Source organism: Prinia subflava, chromosome 1 (genome assembly GCF_021018805.1).
Source record: "Prinia subflava isolate CZ2003 ecotype Zambia chromosome 1, Cam_Psub_1.2, whole genome shotgun sequence".
Classification (NCBI taxonomy): domain Eukaryota; kingdom Metazoa; phylum Chordata; class Aves; order Passeriformes; family Cisticolidae; genus Prinia; species Prinia subflava.
The window spans coordinates 104,511,316-104,534,712 of NC_086247.1; the positions used below are offsets into that span (position 1 = coordinate 104,511,316).

Genomic DNA, 23,397 nt, shown 5'->3' on the forward strand with positions numbered 1-23,397 from the left:
ACATCTGACAAACGTTACTATCAATTGAAATTAATTTTGTGGTTACAGGCAGTGTCTTATTGCAGGAGAAGGTGCTAGAACAGCAACCAGAAAAAACGAGTTTCAAGACTTTCCAAGGAAATTTTGAAAACTATTTAAAACCATGTGAATCTGCAGGGAAAATTTAGGAGGCACTTAACTGCCTTCTAACAAAAATCCTGCAGTGGACTGATGATCAATGAACATGAGCAACTGTCTCAGGAAGGATAAACACAGCAGTAATGACAGATATTCTACCTAAGGAATCTGACTTATCATCAGCTCCAGGAAGCATCAACTCCTTTATATCTAACCCCAACACATCTTCCTAACAAAATCAAGGGGGTATATACCTTGAAAAGCTCTCCCAGCACTCTCCTCTAGGCAATATTTCATTTTCTTCTCCTTTTTTGTACGAAAATGACAAGTAATTAGCTCCTACTGGCACACTGAACAGTGACAGAGAAGTATCTCTCCTGTTCATGCTTTGCCACTTCTCTTGGTTTTCTCCTATCATATCCCTTAACAGGCCATAATTTCTCTAAAGTAGAAATTGAACCAATACACAGAATAACTTATATATGTGCTGAGAATCGCTCTGAATCCAGCAGCCTCTAACAGCAATTAGGTGATCCCTGTAACTGTGAGGTACATGATTAAAGTTACAAATACTGTGTATGTTTTCCAAAACTACTCTGCAGACAAAGTGTGTGAAGACTCTAGACCAATATACAGCTTAGCTTATACACCCGAACTTTTTAAGTGCTGTTTTTAATAGCTACAACTCTTTCTGTGGTAATTCAGAATGTCCTAATAAGCAGGCATATGTAACAAAAAGCCACTTAGGATTGCTGCCCACCATAACAGGACGATACGACCACAAAAAACAATCCATCCAACAACAGAAAGGACGATAATTCATACAGTTCCTAGAAACTGAAGTGTGTGCATTACTGGGACAAGAAATGAAGTTATGAAAACACAGGAAAATATAAAATAACCAACAGCCCAAATACAGAATTTTTAATCATAAGAGATCCTAGAAAGAACTGAATCAATATAGAGAAGAGCAGTTCTTGAACATGAGCACATGCATTTTCCATTGGTGTCTGCACTGCACTTCGAACCCATCCAACAGCCACACAGCTGCCCACAAAAAGTGGCACATCACTTCATGGGATGAATGTCTGAAGGTTTGCTAAGACAGAAACAGGACAGAAGTGGGATAAAATCCAGACAAACTGAATATAAAATCAGGAGTATTCTCATCAAGAGAGATGAATCACCTTGTTCTCTGAACTGGCAAGTTCTCAACGTTATTTTTAATTAAAAAAACCCAAACAAACAAAAAAAACCCACCACCAACCAAAACACAACCCAAACCCCACACAGAACAAAACCCCCACCAAACACACGAGCCACCACAAACCCACTGAACTCACAATGTCAAATACTATCAGAACGATCCTCACTTCCATCCAGCAGAAGCCCTTTTTTGTAACTTCCAGCAAAGACATTGCACTTCCAAACATTTTACCTGCAAAGTACTGCCTTAAAGTATACATAATAGATGAAGCTTGTGGTCACCTGCAAGTTTCAGTTTCCCCTGAGAGAAAACGTGCCTTTTATGAAGGCTAGGCAATCAAAACTACGCAGCTTACATCTCCAGACTAAAACACTGACAAACCCTGTCGAAAATCTTGGACTTAAAATGTCTGTCGTTGTCTCCAAAATAGTTTCTCTTTTTCACACTAAGTCGTCACTCAGGAATCCACACATTCTGCCCATGAGTGAGCTAAAATTTACTCAAACGAGTACAGTTTTAACCTCGCTTCGAAAAGACACATCCAAACGCTAATCAAACACTAACTTTGTACAACCTGGAAAACAATCAAAACTAAGGAAACCGCCAAGTTGACTATGAACAGAGCTACACGGCAAGAAAAAAATCCCCCTCGCTAAACACATACTACACAGAAGAAACCCCATCACTACACAGAAATACAGAATAAACAGACTGAATAAAGTACAACCCTACTACCACCCTATCAACTACAACGTTTACTTGGTCGAGAAAAAACATTTTCAAACCTGTCAGGAAACACCTATTGTTTAAGATATACATTTGTCGAGAGTAAATGACCACAGTTTGGAACGTGGGGTCCGGTTACACCCCGCAGGGCCAGGGAAATATCAGTTTTAGGGCAAGGATTCCGCATATAAAGGGAGCAGCCCCCAGCGCCGGCAGCTGCCCGCCCTTCCCGAGCGGCCACCTGCCAGCAGTACGGGCGGGCAGGGCGGGAGCCCCTCCGGCACGTGCCCACCCCTCGGGAAAAGCCTTCGGAATAATAATAATTAAAAAAAAAAGTTAAAAAAAAAAAAAAAAAAGAAGAGGAGGAAAAGGAGAAAGCGCGGCTCCTTCCCGCGCAGCCTCAGCCTGCCCAGAGCACGGGCAGGGCTGCGCGGCCCGAGGAGGCCGGCGGGGACGCGGCGCCCAGCGCCGGGGATGAGCTGCGGGACGAGTTACCTCATGCTGTAGGCACCGGCTCCCAGCTCCTGCCCGATGCCCGAGAGGCTGGCGTCGAAGTCGTGCACCAGCCCGGACTCGATCACTTCATCCATCTTCAGCACCCACGCCATGTTCCGCCGGCCCCGCCGCGCTCCCGCCGCGGGAGGAGCCGGACGGGGCGGAGCCGCTCGGCACCGGCGCCGCCGGGGAGGCGGTGCCGGGCAGGCGAGGGGGCTGGAGGAGACGGGGGGAGAGGGGGAAAAATGCACGTGCGGGGCGGGGGGATAGAGGCGACTCCGCGCTCAGTCCCGGCGGGGCCCTTTCCTCGCGGCGCGACCGGGGCGCGGGGTCGCTCTCAGCATCCTGCGCCCGCCCGGCCGCCGCGGGGCGCTGGGGACCGGGCGGCCGCCGCCTCCTCCTGCAACCGGACACTGCCCAGCGCCGCCGCCGCCGCTTCTGCCGCCGCCCGAGCTCCGACCCAGCCCAGCGGCGCCTCCCGCCGCATCATTCGCAGGGAGGAGGCTGCGGCGGCAGCAGCAGCACCGCGGGCGCCCGCCGGGAGGGAGGAGGAACCGCCGCCGCCGCCGCCGCCGCCGGAGGTCACGGCCACCCCGGGGGCTCGCGCCCGCCGCTCCGGCGCGTCCCGCAGCGCCGCCGCCGCTCACGACAACATGGCGGCGGCTTCCACCCCCGAGCGACACCGGGCGGTGCCTGCCCGCTCTCGGCGCCGCCGATTGGCTGCGCTCCGCCAGGAGAGCCAATCGGAGGCAGGAGCGGAGGGGTGAGGGGGAAGCCCGGCCAATGAGGGGGCACTTCCTCACGCCAGGTGACGTCAGCACTGACGGGCGCGGGCGATCCCGCCCCTCCTCCCCCGGCCCGCGGCATGGCGGGAGCGCCCCGGAAGCGGCGGCGGGGCGGGAGCGGGGAGGGGCGGAGGGACCCGCCGGGAATGGCGGCTGCCTGCGCCCGGTAGGGCCACTCAGCGCCCCCTTCGCTCCCTAGTTGTCGGATTATCCCTTTTTCTGACCCAGAGAGGCGTTTGAAAGGCTTTTATTCTATTTTCAGTCTCATGTGAAGGGGGAGACGGTACAGATGTTACACGCCATCACAATCAGAAGCCAAACTATTTCCTAATTGCAGTACATTCTAAGCGTTTCTTGGCCTATCAGCTTTTGCCACACAATGCCGCTAATGCCTTTTAAGCCAATCATCTGAACACACCCTTCGTGGGTCCTACTACAATGCACCTTTCAGTCTTCAAAATATCTAGTCTATTTGCAAGGCCATCATTTGAAACTTGTTTCCAGTTCCTTTCCTCTCTCAACAATGTCTGTCCTATTCCATGGCCTTTCTAAGTCAGCATGTTTTATCTCAGAGTTCGCATACAGATGCGTGCTGTGTGAGCCTTCTGTCAGGCTTTGAGGACTCCCCACAAATCCATTTCCCACACCCTGGGGCGGTGCCTGCCCCGAGCAGCCGGGTTCAGTGCAAGGTGTCCCTTCCCATGGCTGGGGGGCCTGGAACCAGATGCGCTTTAAGGTCCCTTCCCAACCCAAACCATGGTTCCTTTGTCCAGAGAACACCGAGGAGCCTTGCCAGGAGAACATCCAAACGCCACAGAATCACTGAATATTCTGGATTGGAAGGGATCTTCAAGGAGCGCAAGGGTCAGGTTGGAAGGGACCACAGCCTCCCTGCTCAGACATGGTCAGCCTGGAGCACATGGCACAGGGCTGCATCCAGATGGTTCTTGAATATCTCCAGTGAGGGAGACTTCCACTAGCTCTTCAGGAAATCTGTTCCAGTGCTCAGTCACCCACACAGTAAAGAAGTTCTTCCTCATGTTCATGTGGAATTTCCTGTGCATCAGTTTCTGCCCATTGCCTTTCTCATCCTATTGCTTGGCTCCACCAAGAAGAACCTGGCTCCGTCCTCTTGACACCCACCCTTCAGACAGTGATAGATACTGATGACGGCCCCCTCTAGTCTCAGAAAAATCCCCCTCATATTTAATAATTCAGAGAATACTTACATAATTTTGTGAGACAATTCATTAAAGTGTCACGTTCAGAGAACAAACTACAGAACAGTATTAAGACTATGAAATGTATTTTGATCCTGTAGTGAAATGGTTTAAGTACAAGTTTTGCAAAAGATAAAGGCAGGAAGGCCCTAAGTTCATTAATGGTTAACAAAATACTAGCTGTTGTTCAAAATGTGCAGATGGCATCCTCAAGGATAAAGAGAGGTACACAGACCATGATTTATGATCTTTAAAGGCAGTTTGTAAGTTAAAAATATGACTGCCATCTTCTCAAAAACAAACAAACAAAAAAGGTACTGGTGTTTTTCCTGCTGTATTTGCTGTGAGAGTTCTCTGGCTGGCTGGCTACAGATGAACAGTTCACCTGCATATAAGGGAAAGTTTAGAAAAAGTGAAGAAGGCAAGGGTTCCTGGATAAGTCCCACTAACATAGGGACTAGCTACAATGTTACAGCTTTTAGAGAGAAGAACTAGAATTACCACAGGCAAAATCCCTCTTTTAAGCCTGACAAGATGACAGCACCATCCAGGCAGCAGAAATAACACAAACCCCCATTTCTGTAAGTTTTACGAAAGAAGGTTTGTGGGAATCTAAAAGTAGTGGACTTTCTACTTCTGACAGATAAGACAGGATCTAATACCAGAGAAGCCACATGCAGTTTGATTTATGCATAGCAAAACTGGTTTCTCTGCTTGCTAGGCCTATGCTAACATAGCTACATAGCAGTTACAAGATCGTAAATTGGTGATCTTTATGCTGGGAATTGTCTTCTTGTGGGATAAATTCCAACCACTCCTGAGGCTATCTTGAGTGGACACAGTGAAACCCATCCTCCTGCATTTCGGTCTTGAAAAGCTGGGTTAGCTCGTCCCACTTGAACAAAGTGACTGCTAGTATTTATGAAGATGTTATCTTTAGCTATTTTAGGACACAAAATGCCCTTTTTCTGTTAAAACATGAATATTAAAGAGAAGGTATTTTTTTCTTTAGCATTATTTGTATCCCTGGCTCATTCACAACAAGTTTTCTGTAGAGGTGCGTGTTGTTTATGCTGTTTTTAAAGTACAGGCCTGTAATGTGTTTCTTTGGGGCAGGTTCCTTGAGCAGTCCCATTCTCAGCTCCTCAGCTGAGGATCAGCAATGCACACAAATTGCTTCTGAGCGGGCCAGATCCACAAGTCTAACCTGTCAGGGATGACACTGCCTGTGGCCCTGCCATTCCACTTCTGCAGACCCAGTAACTGGGACTGGAGGCAGGATATGATGGAGAGAAAGTGCAGGAAGTGGGAATCTGATTTTGCCAATAGATCTGCAAAAAAAAAAAGCATTGCAAGTACAGTTCTGCTGGGATGTGGGCATCCTGGGATCCTGCTTATGACTGATGCTGGCTGGCACCTTCCCCTGAGGTTGATTGCTGGTCTGTCAGCCTTACTGATGTCCACATGTGGGACTGAGCTGTGGTGTTTTACTAAAGGCAGACTGAGGACAGAGCCAAGCAAGTCAGTGATGAAGACCAGACTGAAGCCTCGTGCCTGAACTGGTTTGTGTTCTTTCTCTTGGCCTCAAGGGGCAATTTCATTAGAGATAGCTCCTGTACACAGCCTGTAATTGATGGAAGGATCCCCCCTATGCTGTATTTCAATACCAAAACACAGATGCAGGCTGCCATCCAAACCTAAAGACAGCTGCTCAAAAGTGTGTGGGAAGAGCAACTTCAGAGGGACTCAAATGGCAGATTTTTAGATAAGGATGGGAAAATAGAAGCAAATACAGGGGAGCAAAGGGAAGACAAGGAAAGGCAAGGACATGGTGAAAACAGGCCCTGAGAAAAGCTGTGAGGGGACCAGCCTCCTTGTGGCTGACCAGAGGCTGAAGAAGGGAAGACTGGAGGAGAGGGTGGACACCCTCGCTTTCCCTTGTGGTTTGGCTCCTTTTGTGCTGGAGCTGTGCATATCACTTGTAAACAAGACTGCATCAGGGAACTGGAGCACCCGTCCTTCATTCCTGCTTTATTGCTTGAGTCAATACAAGCAGCGCTGTGTTTGCTATCTAGTGGTGTTAGCCAATCTAAATTTCAAATCACTCTCACCTTTGTACTGAGAAGGATTGATTTTATAAAACTCCACTGCAGTTTCATTAGTTTCATAATTTGGAACCCAAATATAGCCTCAATTTCTTTGGGTTTCTTTTTGGTTGGTTTGTTTGTTGTAAAATCTAAAACTTAACGCATTTCTAATAAAAACATGCTACTCAACAATTCTGCAGGAGAACTAGCAATGTTATGATGCAGCAATAATTGTAAGGCTACTGATACAGAAAGAGCCACATCAAGATAAATGATTAAACATTGTATTGATATACATTGTATTTAGCCAAAAAGTAATAAGTGAAATTTTAATACAAAGAGTGAACCACAGTATAAATTGAAATTCAATTAACATGAAGATTATCTGGAATCTATAAGCCTAGCTCTTGTCAAAGCACAATCATTTTTAATTATAAGAAAATTTGAATACTGTACTCAATATTTCAAACATGCAGAGGTAAAGTAGGTTCATAGCTTATAGGAATATGCTGATGCAATAAACTGTATGTTGCATCAGCATTTCAGTGCAAAGCATTTAGCCTGCACTGATATGACAAGCAGCCCAAACCCCTCGTCCTGCAGATCAGTTGAGCTCCAGCAAATAATCAAAGTAGATATAAGACATCAAGGTATTTCTAAGTCTGTATTATTTAATATAAAGGGAGTTTTATTTACAGACTGCAAATGTCATTTCGAAAAGCTCAATCAACTAAACAAAACACATCTGTGAATATCATAGTAAGCAGTAAAACATTCCTAACACTATGAGCAGCATGCACATACAGTGACATGGCCTATGAAAATTGTAGGGCTACAGCAAAGTAAACCTCCACCGTGTTGACTCTACTGCTCCAATTATTTTCAAATCATTTACAAATCAGCTCTATTTGAAGGCTTCAACTTGTGGATTGGCAAAGACTGCACGTACAGTGTGCATTCCTTTGTATTATAGCATTATTATGATGATGATTAAAAGTCACCCCCATATTCACTTACCGCAGGTAGCTGTTGTTACTGGTGGGGTACTGGTGCTGGTGATAATGTTCAGGCTGGCTGTGCCAGAAAAGCATTTTGGGATGAGGTGAAGCATTGTGCTCAGCTAAGAGATGGTCGCTGCAGTGATGGGAGATAGGAAAGAGAAAACAAATATGCAAATTCAGATCACAATTGCAGTTGGGTTGCTCTCAGGCTTTTATGTTCAGCTGCTGCCAACAAGTTGTACCTCTCTCCAGAAGAGGCAGGGAGCCAATGTCTTTGGCTGTTCCCCACATGCTCTCCTGCTCCCCAGACTTGCTGGGCTGCTGCTGCTGCCCAGTTGCAGGGCCTTTTTACTACCAGTGAGACATAAGTGCAGCTCAGACCTCACCATCATCCCTGTTTCTCTCCTCCTGTCCCCCCACACTGCCTTAGAGTGTCACTGAGCAAGCCCTGAGTTACAGAGCCAGAGAAAAGGCTGTTTCACTGCACTTGGCCTCAGAGAGGCACCCAGCTCCCTCTTCACACAGTCCAGAGACCTTGAACACTGTAACCTGCATAGGCACGACTGACCACAGAGAAAAAGAAAATGGAGAAATTGAGAAAAATTGTGGAATACACAAAGACCTCTGTAAGGGAGCAAGATGCCTTCTCAGCACTGCTTAGACTGCCTCCTTTTTGCCTGTACATTTCATTCTGGTGGCAGGCAGACTACAACCTTATAGTTGCCTTCTTGTCATGAACAAAGATTAAAAAGAAACCCCAACACAACAATGAAAACACCATCAAATTGCAGGAAAAATATTTACTCCAACACCACTCTTCACACCCACACTTCAGGGAAAAATCATGTTCAGATGCAAATCAGCTGCTTGGTGCAATCAGTGCCATTTGTTTGCAGCCAGGATTGCAGTATCAATTTTAAAACACACAAAATAGTACAGGTAGATCCTGCAAAGACCTTGACACTCAGAAATAATAGGGGGCACACATCCAAAATCCTCATCTGAAAATAGCTACCTGCAGAGGGCACCCATTCTGCTTGAAATAGGAGGGACTACTGACAAATAGTAGTAGTTCATTGGTGGCTTTGTTATTTTTGTTTTTTAAATACCAGCCCATTCTATAAAAAGATACTTTTAAAAGGTATTACAATATTGTGGCAACACAAAACCCATGAAAACCAGAACATCAGAGGGCAAGATTCTGGGAAACAGAAAGGAATTATTTCATATTAGAGTGATAATAATATGCAGCAGCCAAAGAAGCTTCAAATAAACAAAATTGGTTGGGGATTTTTTATTAGCATCTCAGGCAATTCTCCCCTAATTTACTCTACTTAACATCAAACAATGCAAACAAAAAGCAAAGACCAGAATCAAAGAATGGCTTGGGTTGGAAGGGATCTCAGTGATCATGTAGTTCCAACCCCCCTGCTATGGGCAGGGTCACCTTCCACTAGACCAGGTTGTTCCAAGTCCTGTACAACCTAACCTTGAACGCTTCCAGGAACCAGGCAGCCACAATTTGTCTGAGCAACCTGTTCCAGTGTCTCCCTACTCTCACAGCAAAGAATTTCTTTCTAATACCTAATCTAAACCTACTCTCAGTTTGAATCCATCTCCCCTTGTCCTGTCACTACATACTCAAATGTCTCTGTCTTTCTTGTAGGCTCCCTTCAGATACTGGAAGGCTGCAATAAGGTAACTCTTAAGCCATCTCTTTTCCAGACTAACAAACCAAATCCTTTCAGCCTTTTCTCACAGGAGAGGTGCTCCATCCTTCTAATCATCTTCATGGCTTCCTCTGGACTCTCTACCAGCTCCATGTCCTTCCTGTGCTGGGACCCCAGAGCTGGATGCAGCTCTCCAGGTGGGGTCTCAGCAGAGTGGACTAAAGGGGCAGAATCATCTCCCCAATATATAATAATGGAGAATAATAGTAGAGGAACGGTAAATATGGGATGGGAAACAAACACCCACATGTGATGCTGCCCAGGAAAGCAGACAACAATTGGGATTGCTGCCTTAGTGGTTCTGAGAGATGTTTTTCTCCTCCAAGCAGCATGTAAGTACCTCAGGGAGGGCTGTTATGACACAGATCTGCTTGTGTACACAAACTGATATTAGGTCCAGCCAGTATGAGAGCTGGACGAGTCTTTTCAAGGTTAGTTGTTCCTCTTACATGTCTCTGTCACCACAGACTTGTAACAAGCATCCTCATAGATGTAAAGGGCTGCACTTTCCCAGTGATTTCTGTTGTATTTTTTTAAATAATTATTTTGATTTCAGTGACTGTATGAAAAGAATATATATCCTGGTATCCAGTTTGCTCCATAAATTGCTAAGCTGTAAAATAAAGCTACTCTGTCTTCAGCTCTAGATTTTGGCAAAGGAGTTAAATGCATGCAGTGCATTTATTTGGAAGCTCCATTCCCATTTACTCTGATTACTCTCAAGAAGAGAGCTATACATCCCACAAAACACTTTCACAACCTTCCCTTGGGGTTTGAAAAAGCTTCTCATATCGAGGGCAAGCATGTTTTGTTCTGTGACTTGTATTTCTGTCAAATGCAAAGGGTAATACCACAGATTCCCTTCCCCTCGAAGAGCTCTAACACAAAACAGCTCCCACCCACCTCTCTGCATGTCCCACAGGGCTCATGTGGCTTTAAATGTCCAGCACTTTTTTCCCTCCCCAAACAGCCCGTTGCTTTTGACAGATGCTCATTTGTCAGAATGCAAACGAGAAGGAACACTGCAGTTTTGATTAGCCCTTTTTTTGTGAAGTCCAAGAGAAAACCTGGGAGCAAAAGCATTTGAGGCACCTGTTTTTTATCTTTAGCAAAGACTTGGTTCCTAGCCCTTTCAGAATTAATTTTTATATGTTTAAATAACACAAACACCATATATCGGGGTTGCAGATTTGTTCTTAATATCAAGACAGACAAGTTGGTGTCACTGAAAAGAATCACCCCAGGGGGAGCCCAGGCAAGCAGTTGCAGATTCAGCTACTGGTCTGGGTTCAGCCCATGTATTCTCAATGCAGATAGTGAGCAAGAGCTTCAGCTCTCTGATATCAGTTCTCTCCTTTATCTGTCATTAAGTTGCCCAGCTATTATCACAGCTTTGATTCCTGACCACAATAGAAGGCTGTAATAAAACACAGCAGCATCACAGCAGATGTCCCCATTCAGTCCCTTACCTTCATTTGATTCTTCAAATACTACCCTTGTGTGGACAAGTGACTCACTGATAATATCCAAAAAACTACTGCCTCGAGGAGATGGGGTGTTTGTAGGGAGGGTGAAATAATGGCAGCTTTTCTGATCTAAGTACCTGCTTCTTACTCAAGGTGGAAGTCCCAAGGCCTGTGTGACAGGTGTCCTTCATGATATGCAAACTATTTCATATTTGACAGTGTGATGACACAAGCTGCTGCTAGAAACCATCCTATCCCACCATGACCACTGTCCCTGATGGTATACTCCAAAAGAACTGTGAAAGAGGAAATTCTGCCTTTTTTTTCCCCTCCAAGGGTTGACAAGGTGGTTATCAAGCATAGATGCTCTGAGTATATAGTAGACAGAACATGTAGGGAAAAAGTTATTATTCAAACTAATTATTATTCAAAATAATTCAGTGTTTCTTTTTCTTGTCCTATTCAGAGTCTTGTGTTTTGACCGATCCCTGTTGCGAACAGTGTATGGGTATAGCTTCAAGTAACTGTAACTCAGTGTTTTAAATCAGGACAAACTTCACAAATTATGTCTAGATCTGGTATTTTTCCCTGGGAAGCACTGTATATTCCCCACACCCACACTTGCTGCCCTTGACTAACCTCTAGACATAAAGGTATGTGATTACATGGTCCTTCAAGTTTGGGGACAAATAAGGTGAGTTTTTTACCTTGTTTATTGTTAAGGGGCTATTTTTTTCTTGCTTTATGGTCTGCCCAGTGAGTACACAGATCTCAGCAAAGGAGCACTGTATACACAAACAACAAGACATTATTTATTTAAAACATCCCTTGCTCTAAGGCTTGTGTATGGCATGCAAAGTCCAACCTGAAATTTAAGGTGGGGAGGCTCATGTTTTGCTAATGGGTGGATATGTACTGCAGTCAAGTACTTTAGCATATGGTACCTGATAACTTTATTGGATTTTTTCCCCATGAGCTGCATTCAAAATGATGAAATCTCCTAAGGCATCACTCAACTTGCTAATCTTTTTTATAGTGATCCGATTCCTCATATAATTTCTCTGATTGCTCTTCTGAGAACTACAACAAATGACTTTAACTACTGGCATTCTAACTGGTTATATATGACCAAATGTCCTCTTTGCTCTTTGCTTTCAACAAGTAAAAATTGTTCTACAGACAACACATGAAATACTTAATCAGGTACAATGTAAGACACTATGAATTCAATACCTATCTTGAAAATTTTGATTAATGGAACTTTTTTGCTGCCAGTGATGATTTTTGTTGTGCTTTAAATACTAGTTTCCAGTTTAAAGTCAGAAGGAAGTTTTGTACTTATGCAGAAGCAATCCCTACATATTTCATTCCCAAACCAGAGTTTAGAAAAGTATTGCTATTTTGATGCATCCTATTTGGTCTTTGGACTCTTTTTGGTTCTACAGCAGTTGCTGCCTAATGCAGGGTGACTTTGGGTAACAGTGAGTGAGTTATCCATGTCTAGATGATACTCCTGGCTTGGACAGGCTATGAATCCATCATACATCTCTCTGAAAGGAGCTGAGGTACATTTCTATCCCCTCTATTTTTTAGTGCACAGTCTCTCTCTCCTGTACACCCTGTTAGTGGGAGTGCATTCCTCCTACTGCAGTGAACCTAAACAATGCCGGGTAACAGCCACAAGCAGGAAGAACTTCTGCATGTGATCCACAGCTGCACGGACCTGCAGCTCTCCACACACCTCCTGACACATTAAGGGCTGACCCAGGCCAGTCCTTTTGCTGTGTCTGGTCATCTGAAGGTGGCACAAGTACAGGGTCACTGCTGACGGCCCGAGAACAGCAATGCACCATGTCTGTGATGCGTAACACTGCTGAGCGTGCTAAATGCTTCAACAGCTCCTTCTGAGCATTTTGATCAAAGTCATCAGATAGGTGGCAGACCCTGTGCTTGGACTTGCTTCAGTGTTTCCTTGATTTGAACGCGGCACTCAGAGAAATAACTTCATATGCAAAGGAGAAATATGGATTGCTTCCAATGCTCAAGTGTCAGGTTACAAAAACCATAGATTTGGCTGCTTCTGAAGAATGTAGCAGGATATGCTCCTTTCCTCATGGGGGTCTGTACCCTTTTAAGAAGATCTTCATTGCAAGGTATTCCTGGCCTTAAGTTTATTCTTCCCATTCCTCCCATTATCTATTTCTCAATCTCTGGATGCAGTAAGGTGCCAAGGTATGAACTCAGGAAAAAATCTCTTACTGACTTCACATCTTACAAGATGGAACATGGCAAAGTATTACCTTTGCTTTCTTCTATTTCATCTGCTGCCTTTCAGGAAGACCATGACCTACAAAGAAACCTATGACATGGGGATCATCTGTAGGCACTGGGATTTAGACAGTATCATTGAGCAGAGAGTATTTTGATTTAACCCATTACCTCATAGCCGAATCTAAACTTAAGTTTGCAGGTTTTTGTGATGGTGGCAAAGGGTGGAGTCCATTTTATTTTTAGATTGACTCAGAAGTCTGTAAAGGTGGACAAGTTCAAGTAGTTGTTATTCTGTGCTTGGTAGTCTAAAAATCAGTATTTGGACTCCCAGACTGCTGTGGCAATGTAAGCTGCCTGACAGAGAAAAGTGTTTGGTTATTTCTCAGTCCTAATGGACTGACTCTCTTGTACCTGAGGCTCTGAGGCAGCTTTGGTTCCCTGCCAGGTCTAACATTTTCTAGCATTGGGCTGGCTTAGCTTTGTAAATAAAGTCCTCCAACATCAGTATTTTCCTCTCAATTCCCAAAGCAGGCAGCAAGACATTGTGTAATCCAAGAAAATTCCCTTCCTAAAAACATTACAAGCCACACAGGGGCTTTAAGGTTTTTAAGAACATCAGCTGCAACATAACAGGTTAAACTAAGTGTATAACTAAGTTTCTTTTCCTATTTTCTAGCAACTCTGCATTTTCCACCTCCAAACAGTGCAAAAGTCTTCTTACATGGCTCAATCAGTGGCTAATTAATACATTTCTGAGAAAACACAGCCTCTGACAGTACCAGCTCTTCAAGTAAAGTTTTAAAAAGTTTAAGTTGGCACTTTCTAAGCAATCAGGTAATATCCAATTTAGATTTCTTCTCTAGGTCAGGTACAGGCTATATAAATGGTGATGCACGAAAATTCCCTAGGGAAAGCAGATAATGTTGTCTTGGAAAAGTATTTCAATTGATTAGCTGGCCAGCATGGCCATAGCTGTCATTTCAAAGATCAAAAATTGCATCAAACAGCTCAGAAATTCTTTGGGTAAGACATAGTCATCTCTAGACATTTAATATAGTGTAAAAATGTTTTAGCTGCATCAGTTTAAGTTGTGCTGAAAGGACACAAAGTAACAGGCCAGAAATAACTGTTTTTCCAGATTAGAGGCTTTTTGTAGTTATGCCCCATTCAGTTCATTTCAAATATATTATTTCAGACTAACATATAAATAAATTAGACATTTTACATGCTGGTCTGCAATTTCAAATGGAACACACATCCATTCACCTACAGGCTGTAGCTGTGCTAAGAAACACATGGGTTTTCTTGCATTTCCTCCCCCACCACTGCCCCCCATACAGGCAGACCCTCTCAGCCCAGGACAGACATTTGTTCATCCTCTGGCACAGGTTTGTGAGCCCTTGGTGTTGCTGGAAGACCAGACTGAAATTATTCCAGACAAATCAGATTGGGAAGCTCCCACAAAGGTACTCTGTTGGCTCTGCCACAGGCAGAGATAAATAGATGGTGAGGGAATACCTAAACCAGTCCAGCTGAGTTTTGAGAATATCTGTCTACTTCATAACTTAAATCTACATATTTAACTTCTACAGGTGTTCCTTGGACAGACAGGCATTGCTTTTGAATTTATCCTGACACAAGGTTAGAGAACCATCTCCAGTACTGGTTGTAATGAGTTTACAGAAGTCCAAAGATGAGCACCATGATCTAGGAAAGAAAGGATACTGAAAAAGAAAACTTGTAAAACCATGATGCTCAAGATCAAATTCAATTACCTTTTAACCTCCTATCTGATATCAATGTAAGTAGGTATCAAACATTTACATGCATGTTCCTTTTTCCACTGAAGAAATATTTTCCATGTTTCACTAGCCATGATTTTTTTCCAAATCTTACTCCGTCAAAGTATTTCCACTAGGATCACTTGTATCTATCTAAAATACATCAAAAGTTACAGAATTTTAATATTCAAAGAAAAAATACAGTATTCAAAACTGCTTGCAAACTTCTTAGTAAATACACTTACTATTCTAAAATCCCATCAGCAAATGAAGAAACTTCTTTAACTGGGATAATCCAAGCTGTACAGCTTGGAACTCTGAACTCCTAAAGTACACTTAAACACAGAAATAGAAACAAAATATAGAAAAAGAGTAAGCAAAGTCTGATTTTTTGCTGGAACAGCACAATTTGTTCTTCAAACATCCCACATTTCTGCAAATCTTCTGTGTTTGAGCAAAAACCAAGAAAACATATATAAATTATGAAGCAAATCTTTAAAGTACGTACTTTTAATGAGTTGGAAAATTCATGTGTGGGAGAATTTTAGATGTTTTCATAAATGAGCTCAGTATGAATATTGAATTTCATCTTACCTGCAAGTAGACTGCAATTGCAAAACTCATCAGTTTACTGTTTTGATTGGGAGAAAACAACAGACTTTGTTCTTCAGATAATCCTCCAGTTCTGAAATGCTTATGTATCTCCATCATATTTATGTTTATTGTTCTCTGTGTTTGCAAAGTCCCAACCTAACACAGTGCAAGTTACCACAGCCAATGGAACCATTCTCTCACCTCCCACAGCGAGGAACTGTAGCGTAATCCAACATATTTATTTCTTGAAATTATCTTCTCTTTTATGATTGCTTTCAAAGGGACAATGTCACATTCAGCATTTCAATTCCTTTGCTGAAAATTCAAACTGAGCAGTTTAGGCCTGCATTCTCAATAGACTTTTTTCATGGCTATGCTTGTGGCTTCAATGTTTAAACACGCAGAGAAACCATTAAGAATATGTAAGTGCTGCAGGATCCAGATGTTTGTTCTTTTTGCTCTGTGACTCAGACCGCAAATAATAACACAACTCAATCTGTTCCAACCTTTATCTTCAAAAACAAACAAGCAAGCCAACTCAGGAAAATTTACATTGATCAGCTCTCCTTTCAATTTACATTTATTATTCCAACTTCCTTGCTAAGACTTCATCTGAACATAATGTTACTCAAATTCTTTAAAGCAAATGACATCCAAGTCTGAGACATCCACAATATCCATTTCCCATCCTGATTCTGCATGTAGCTTTTCTTCTCCTTCCTCTTTTTTAAAGACCAATCCCAATTTTTAAGAATTGCATTTCAGTATTCAAACGACTGGAATGACCTATCTTCACAGGCTATCAGAAGGAACACATAGAAACCCTGTCTGAAAGAACAGCAACTTATAATTGTCCTATTTTTTCCCAGATCGTTATGCTAATCCATTAGAGAAACCACCTCCAGCAGGAACATAAGGCATGACTAATCACTGCTTGAATTTAACTGAGCTAATATCCACTTATAATATAGGAAATGAAGGCAAAAAGCAATGCAATGAATCTGATAAACTGGCTGCTGTGGAAATATTTTTCTTTCCAAATTCTTACATTCTGTTGGCTTCATGTAATATAAATAGATTCTATCTGTTTACAAAGGTAGCAACCCCATCTCTGCTGGAAACAGAACTAGTCATATCATAAGTAAAATATTCATTTAAATATATTGCATTGAGATTTTTAATACATGGGATATCTTCACTTAAAACATTTAAAGATGGCTTAAAAGCAGAACTGATGAACAAACTTTGGGTAAATATCTTCCTCCCCCCTACCTGGAGCAAACTTTTTCAGTCATATAGGGGATAAAAAACATATCTTTTGTTTATATGTAAAAAAACTAGGTTTCATCCAGAATATATACTGTATGTTTCAATAACTTATATTTTCAGTATGAAACAGCATCTTCAAAAAGATGACAAGTAACAGTCATCTTGCAATGATTCTCTGAAAAGAAATATTACCTATACAAAATGCAGGAATAACATACAGGTCTATTAAGCTCAGAATTTGTGCAATTTTTTGAAGTGACCTTTTGTATAATTAAAATTAAGAACTACAAGACTGCAGACTGAAAAATATTCTTAAATATTAAAAAAAATAAAATGTAAATGAGGTATAATGTACAAATATATGAAATAATAAACAAAAAATCTACCTAGATGAAGGAAACTGTGTGCATAAAGATTCTATTCAATTTTTAAAAAGTTTGTCTAATATACCTATAATTCACAGCATGTTCTTAAATGCCAAGTCAGATTTAATAACGAGACTATATAAAGAAACATCATTTGAACACACCCAACATGAAGATCAATTTTTTTTTAACCAATGCTGTATGAATCACATTTATAATTTTTCTTAGAGCATGTGATCAAATAAAACAGAAAAACCAGAATGTATACATTGCTAATCTTTTAAGTAATGTTATGTACATTTTATTGCCAGTATATGCACAATGGTAAGCATAGAACTATAAATACACAATGTAATTAAACAGTAGAAAACAACAAGGATGTTACACGGAACAAAGGAAAGAAGGAGGAGATACTATTTTCTTGATGTAGCTGCTAAAAAGGGCTAGCAACGAGTTATGACAGTCTTGGGTTTAAGTCTTTACATATATTTCTACAACTTTCCCTCCAAATAAATCTCTGCAATGGCATTGCTTCTTTAATAACCACATCTCAGCTCTTTCTATCGCATTCACTTCAAACTAAAGTAAAAACAACCTTTCATGTTACACTACAAGCATCTGACTTAATTTTTTATTCAGTTTTGTTTTTCAGGGTTCCTAGCAGGTAAAGTGTGTACTTTCTTATGATATTTGGCTGCAATGTTGAAGAGTAGAGTTTTGCATACACATTAAGTGATAATTTGGAAAAAAAATAAAGATTTTTCTGTAGATAGTTCTTCTACTGGGTGCTATATGCAGCAGCTCAGTCAAAAATTAGTCACCCTGAAGAGGTAGAGAGAATTTTAGCCTAGCATAGATCATCATCCTTGGCACCACTATTTTCTCTCTTATCAGGATACACTTCCTACAACTAGAGAACATCACAGTCACAGGGAAAAAAACAGTCAGGAAAAAAAAGTTCCACTATTCCTGGGAAGGGCACAGTTTCATCCCATTTCTGACATAATTAGTTTGCTGCTTATATAACAAAAAACCTCAAAAAAACCTCAAAAAAAAACCCCCTCAAAAAACAAACAAACAAACAAAACCCTAAAAAAAACCCAAAAAAACAAAAACAAAAAAACCCCACCAAACCAAACCAACAAACAAAAACCACAAAAAAAAACCCACCAAACCAAAAAACCCCACAAAACCCTCAAAAAAAAAAAAAAAAAAAAAAAAAAAAAAAAAAAAAAAAAAAAAAAGGGAAAGACAACATTTAGGGACACATTTACTCATCTTTGTTCTCTTTCCATTATCAACTTCATAAATACAAAGAACCATTATTCACAATATACTAACTCTTTTTCAAAAATGGAAAAACAAACCCTCGAAACATTTCCACACCTTAATCCAGATGGGTCTTGAGGATGCTATTCAAGAAAACCATGCAAATAATTTGGTGCAGCTTTTCCTACTCAAAATATATATTTTTCTTTAAATTAAAAGGTGGCGAGATCCATAGCATTTGTGACTATTCCCCCCTCCCCCCATTTAAATTCAATGCAGAAAATCTCGGTGCTTTTCAGAAGGTAAGGGATAAATAGTTTTCTGCACTGTTGTCGTAAGATCCCATGTGAGTTACAATACAAGACTACTTGTTCCAGCAATTAGGTTGAGAGGAAACATTCTAGTGATAAAGATAAATACATACTGAGCATGCTTGGGCAGAGCACTCCATTCTGAAGCATCCTGCTTGAAGAACGAAAGGTGACAAGGATGGTTCACGTCCATCCAGTGACCATGAACTCTGCTGCTCACCAGCAGGCTGCCACACCGTCAGCGGCTCGGCAGTGCTGCCCTGGCAGGGCTGTCTTCCACATGAAGAGGTACTGGTTGTACCAGTCCTCTGCTGCACACACGGAATTCTTATTTATGCAACAAACATACAACCAATGAACAATATCACTGTGACAGAACTGGATCAATCCAGCTTTCTTTTTATAGGCATATTTCTCAATCTCCAGAATATCCCAAACAAGCTGTAAATAAGATGATGAACCACCAACACAGTGAACGAGTCTCACTGCAGTTCAGACTAGTTCAGCCTTGTTTCACATCACTTCTTGTTTCTAGCGAAGGACATGATACTCAAACAAAACAGCAATAAAACGTAATGTTATCTGCAGCTGAAGAAAAGCAACAGAATTTATACTTTAACTTCTGAAGCTTAAAGCATACCTTTTTAATTAGCATTAAAAAATCTTTTTTTTAATACAGTAACACTGGCAAAAGTTAATGGGAAGACACAGAAGATTATGAACAGGGTAACTGATGGATAAGATTATTTTGAAATTTTATTCTGCTTTGATCAACTGATGTTAATACTGTTTTTCCTTCGATTTGGAGTAATTCTATTGCATCAGTCTCATGCAGGCTGAGGGCAGCCGTTGGTTAAGGAAAAAAAAAACAAAACCCCAAACAAAAAAAAACCAAAACAAAAGAAAGGGAAAAAAACAAAACCAAAACAAAACAAGAAAAAAGTTCCAGAAGTTGCATGTAAGGATTTTCCTTTCACTGAAGAGGGCCTTGCTCTTGCTTTAGGAGACCTGGTTAACTCTTGTCAGCTTCATTAGCTTTGTCCAGACATATCTGCTGCTGTATCTCCTGCTCCAGAGCCTGTTTGTGCACGTTTGATGTAAAGGTTCAATAATTTCATCTGCAAATTCAAGCCAGAAATTAACTCTGTTCAGTATTTGCAAACTGTACAGACTGACTACAGGAATGGTACAACAAAACAGACAATAATCCTTTTCTTTTCCCTAAAAGCAAAATTGTACTTTACTCAGTTATTCAAAAGGAACACACGTGCCAATGAAAACATCAAACACAAGTACAATTTGCCAGAAGCAAACTGCTCAAGCTTCTTTAAGGATGTAAAGAAGAATATGATATAAGGTAGCTAGATTTATATGGAATGTTTTCCTCCACTTACAATGCTTTTTTTAGCACTTACAATGCTAAATATGATAGTGGTTTGTGTTTCTTTTTCTTTTAAGTTAATACTGAGGTTTAAGCCTCCAGTCAGAGTTGCTGATGCTGGTATTTACTAAAGCTTCCAATATTGTCTACAGTCACTTAAAATACAATCACTGCCAGAAACTGTTTTAAGGACAGAACTGTCTTATTCAGAGACATAAAAAATTAATTGTCCTGTTTTACTCCCGAGGACAAAGAGATTCACAATTAACATATAGCAGTTTACAGGCAAAAAACTGCATGAAAACACTGTCAATAAAATCATAAACATCCTGAAACATAAAGGACCACAGACTGGTTCTTATTATTTCAAATTAGAGGTACTGAAGAGACTGGTAAAGGCAAAGTAACAAGGAGGAAGAATAAATGAAACTGCTGTATGTGAGATGCACATACTGTGTTCCTTGTTTTTCAATCAGAGCTTGCATGAAAACAAAGACAAAACACTGATAGGAAAAGCCTGCTGAATACAGCCATTATCACTTCTACCAGCCTACAATAAACTGAATGCATTAACAAGCAGTAAGAAACACAGTTCAGTGATTATCTTAATGCTGAAGTTTGTACACTTGCATAAAGAACTGTGGACTCCCAGTTCTGAATATTTTATGGTGAAGTCATATTAATGCAACTGATACTCTCTTTCAAGTACACACTTCATTGAAACGTTCTGACAATGGCAACCAAAATGCAAATAGACAGATGCAATTATGAGCCAAGATTTCTTTAAATGGTATCTCCTACTTACTTTACTGCCAGTGAGTTGACTGAGATGAGGTTTTAGTTCATCACCAATTACTGCATGAATGGCTACAAGGCAGAAAACACATGCCTTACGAACGCTGCTCTCTGAATTATCATAACCCTAGAAAGCAATAAAATTAATACCTTATCAGTTAACGATTAAAAGCCCCAGAAAGCTATTATTTACTGTAATAAATACATTGAAGTCTACGGTAAATTAATACCAGCGTAGCCCAACAAAGCATTCCAACACGGAAAAAAACAAACACGCAAATACAAAGCATGCAGTTAAAAAGCAGGCTGTATATTAATCACCATTGATAATCATTTTCCAGGCTGAATTTACAACCCACATAGTCCTGTTCATAAGTTACACTGGAAACAGAGCTGCTGCCATGCAACACGTGAGCACATAAGAGAACTTTCCTAGATTATACAGGTGTTTACTTAAAGTAGATGATCACTCACAATTTAGAGCTTCCTGACTCTGAATGAAGAACCCTCTTAACAGCTAAAAGACTTTTGTTAATTCCCATATAATTCTTCAGTGATTTTTGTTTCTTTTGTCATTTTTTATCACCCCACGCATGGCTGTCTCACTCAGAGTCAGGGCCCTTCCCTGCCTCTATTTTCCTGCAGATGTATCAGTGGATCACACCCAATAAAGACAGAAATCTGCAGAACACAGCTGCCAACTCCAAAAGTCTTGATCCATGAAGAAAATGAATGTATTTTGGCTCTTGATATGAAAAAAAGGTGGTAAAAATATTCAGTTTTAAAGACAAAGGAAGAGAAAACTTGGATATCCTTCTAATTTTATTCAACTTTATAAAACTGCTTCTTGCCTCCCAAAAGCCCCAGCTGACAAAACCCTACAATTATACACAAATAAAACATGGACAATTTCACACCGAATTATGTAACTTGGAGAAAATACAAACAACAAAGAACTATCTTAGAACTACAAGTATCTACCAATCTTACCTATAACCAAGACTTTATAGTCTACTGAGATTTCCTGAGTCCTAAACATGGTTATAATTTAGCTCCGCACTAATCAACGAGATTGTTCCCACTATCCAAGGTATTTTGGGTCAAGGCAGCCATCAACTATCAGATAAGTGAAATGCTTCATGAGAACAAGTGGTGTATTTTTAAAAAGTCTTTGCAATTCATATGTATGTAGTTTCTTTTAGTCTGTTCAGTCTTTTCCCCTCCTGTTTTCTTTTTTCTTCTCTCCTTACCTGTATTAGACCTGGCACAATCTCTGGTAAAAGCTGAGTAAGGGTTTCTTTAGATACTCTTTCTATAACTTTTGTCTGCATTTTGATTGCAGCCAGATTAATGGGGTAATCTGCAGTTTGGATAATTGGACAGAGAACTTTGATGCACTGATCTGGGCTAATGGAAGTGGCCAGCATGGAAGCAGCTTCTTCAGCAGATCTCACCACCTATTGAAAGAAAGACAAAGAAAAGTGACTGATGTGAGAGTCTTACTGTGTGGTCCATTTTCTGGCAGTAACGGTCTTGAGCACAAGAAATCGCCTATCAAGACCTCTGCAATATCATAGAAATAAGTAAATAGTCCAGCTGTTGGACATTATTGCTTAAACACACAATTCTTCCCAGTATTCTGTGGCTACTATGCCCTTGGTAATACACATCAGTTTTCCAAACCTTCTTGTTTAATAGGATCTGGAATTTCTGTATTCTCCATACCCTCCAACTACATACTGAAATATCACCACCTTTGTAAACCTGTAATTTCTTGTGTTGTCATTTGTTACTGCTTGTTAGGTCAGTGATCACTGATAAAACATGTTTTCACATTCATTTCAAATGTGTGTTTAATGCCATGGTTAGATTGTTAACTGTACAAACCAATCTAACTGTGTTTCTTCCCCTATAATTTTGAAAGAAACTATGACAAGAGAGTACTTTAAGCCTGAAGAATATGCAGAATAAGCAGAACAGGAATAATTAGGTAGGACTTCAACAGGTACACAAGCTCAAAACACAACAAGGGCACCACAGAGAAAATTAACATCTGCTCTTCACATTAGTGCTGTGGTAGCATCTGCTCTCTAAAGGGAAACCACTGTATGGAATGAGTGGTTGTACACCAGTGATGTCCAGAAATCTCCTGAGCTTTCTCTCCATCCTGGTCCCATTTGCTCTGTCACCCCTAACACACAAAATCATGAGAGAGAAAAAACCCCACAGGAACAGAGAAGGAGCAATGGGGAAATGACACTGCAATAAATACAGTGTATGAAACAAACCCAGAGAGCACAGGGGAAAGAAAATGAGTACCAAATGAGTGATAAAGTCATGGGATGGGAGTAATTGAAGTCAACTTAAAAACCTGAAACTCCACAAAATGCCCTTGCATGGGGAAGATGTATTCATTTAGTAACAAATATGGATTCTTTCCACAGCATCAGTGCCACTGATGTCAGAAGTTGAATATTTGGTTCGTTACTGTATTTGTTTCTCCTATAGTTACATGCACTGTCCTTTA

At 41.1% G+C, this 23,397-nt stretch overlaps 2 protein-coding genes across 24 annotated transcripts in view; both read right to left on the reverse strand.

Annotated features, from left to right (window-relative positions):
• UBP1 (upstream binding protein 1) overlaps nt 1–18,946 on the reverse strand; it is a 52,199-nt gene extending 33,253 nt beyond the window's left edge. For 3 of the 5 annotated variants that reach the window (XM_063406167.1, XM_063406150.1, XM_063406140.1), the window contains exons 1-2: nt 18,808–18,946; nt 7,655–7,771 (exon numbers count right to left, since the gene is read on the reverse strand). In XM_063406167.1, coding sequence (XP_063262237.1) covers nt 7,655–7,771; nt 18,808–18,887 — 197 coding nt within the window. In that variant the 5' untranslated portion in view covers nt 18,888–18,946. Of the gene's footprint in view, nt 1–2,545; nt 3,207–7,654; nt 7,772–18,807 lie in introns of those variants that run through there. The other 2 variants (XM_063406176.1, XM_063406158.1) reach the window with 2 other exon arrangements.
• The window catches only part of CLASP2 (cytoplasmic linker associated protein 2), a 145,345-nt gene continuing 137,923 nt past the window's right edge, over nt 15,976–23,397 (reverse strand). For all 19 annotated transcript variants that reach the window (XM_063405975.1, XM_063405964.1, XM_063406036.1 and 16 more), the window contains 3 exons: nt 22,121–22,327; nt 20,881–20,997; nt 15,976–19,812 (listed from right to left, as the gene is read on the reverse strand). In XM_063405975.1, coding sequence (XP_063262045.1) covers nt 19,726–19,812; nt 20,881–20,997; nt 22,121–22,327 — 411 coding nt within the window. In that variant the 3' untranslated portion in view covers nt 15,976–19,725. The remainder of the gene's footprint in view (nt 19,813–20,880; nt 20,998–22,120; nt 22,328–23,397) is intronic.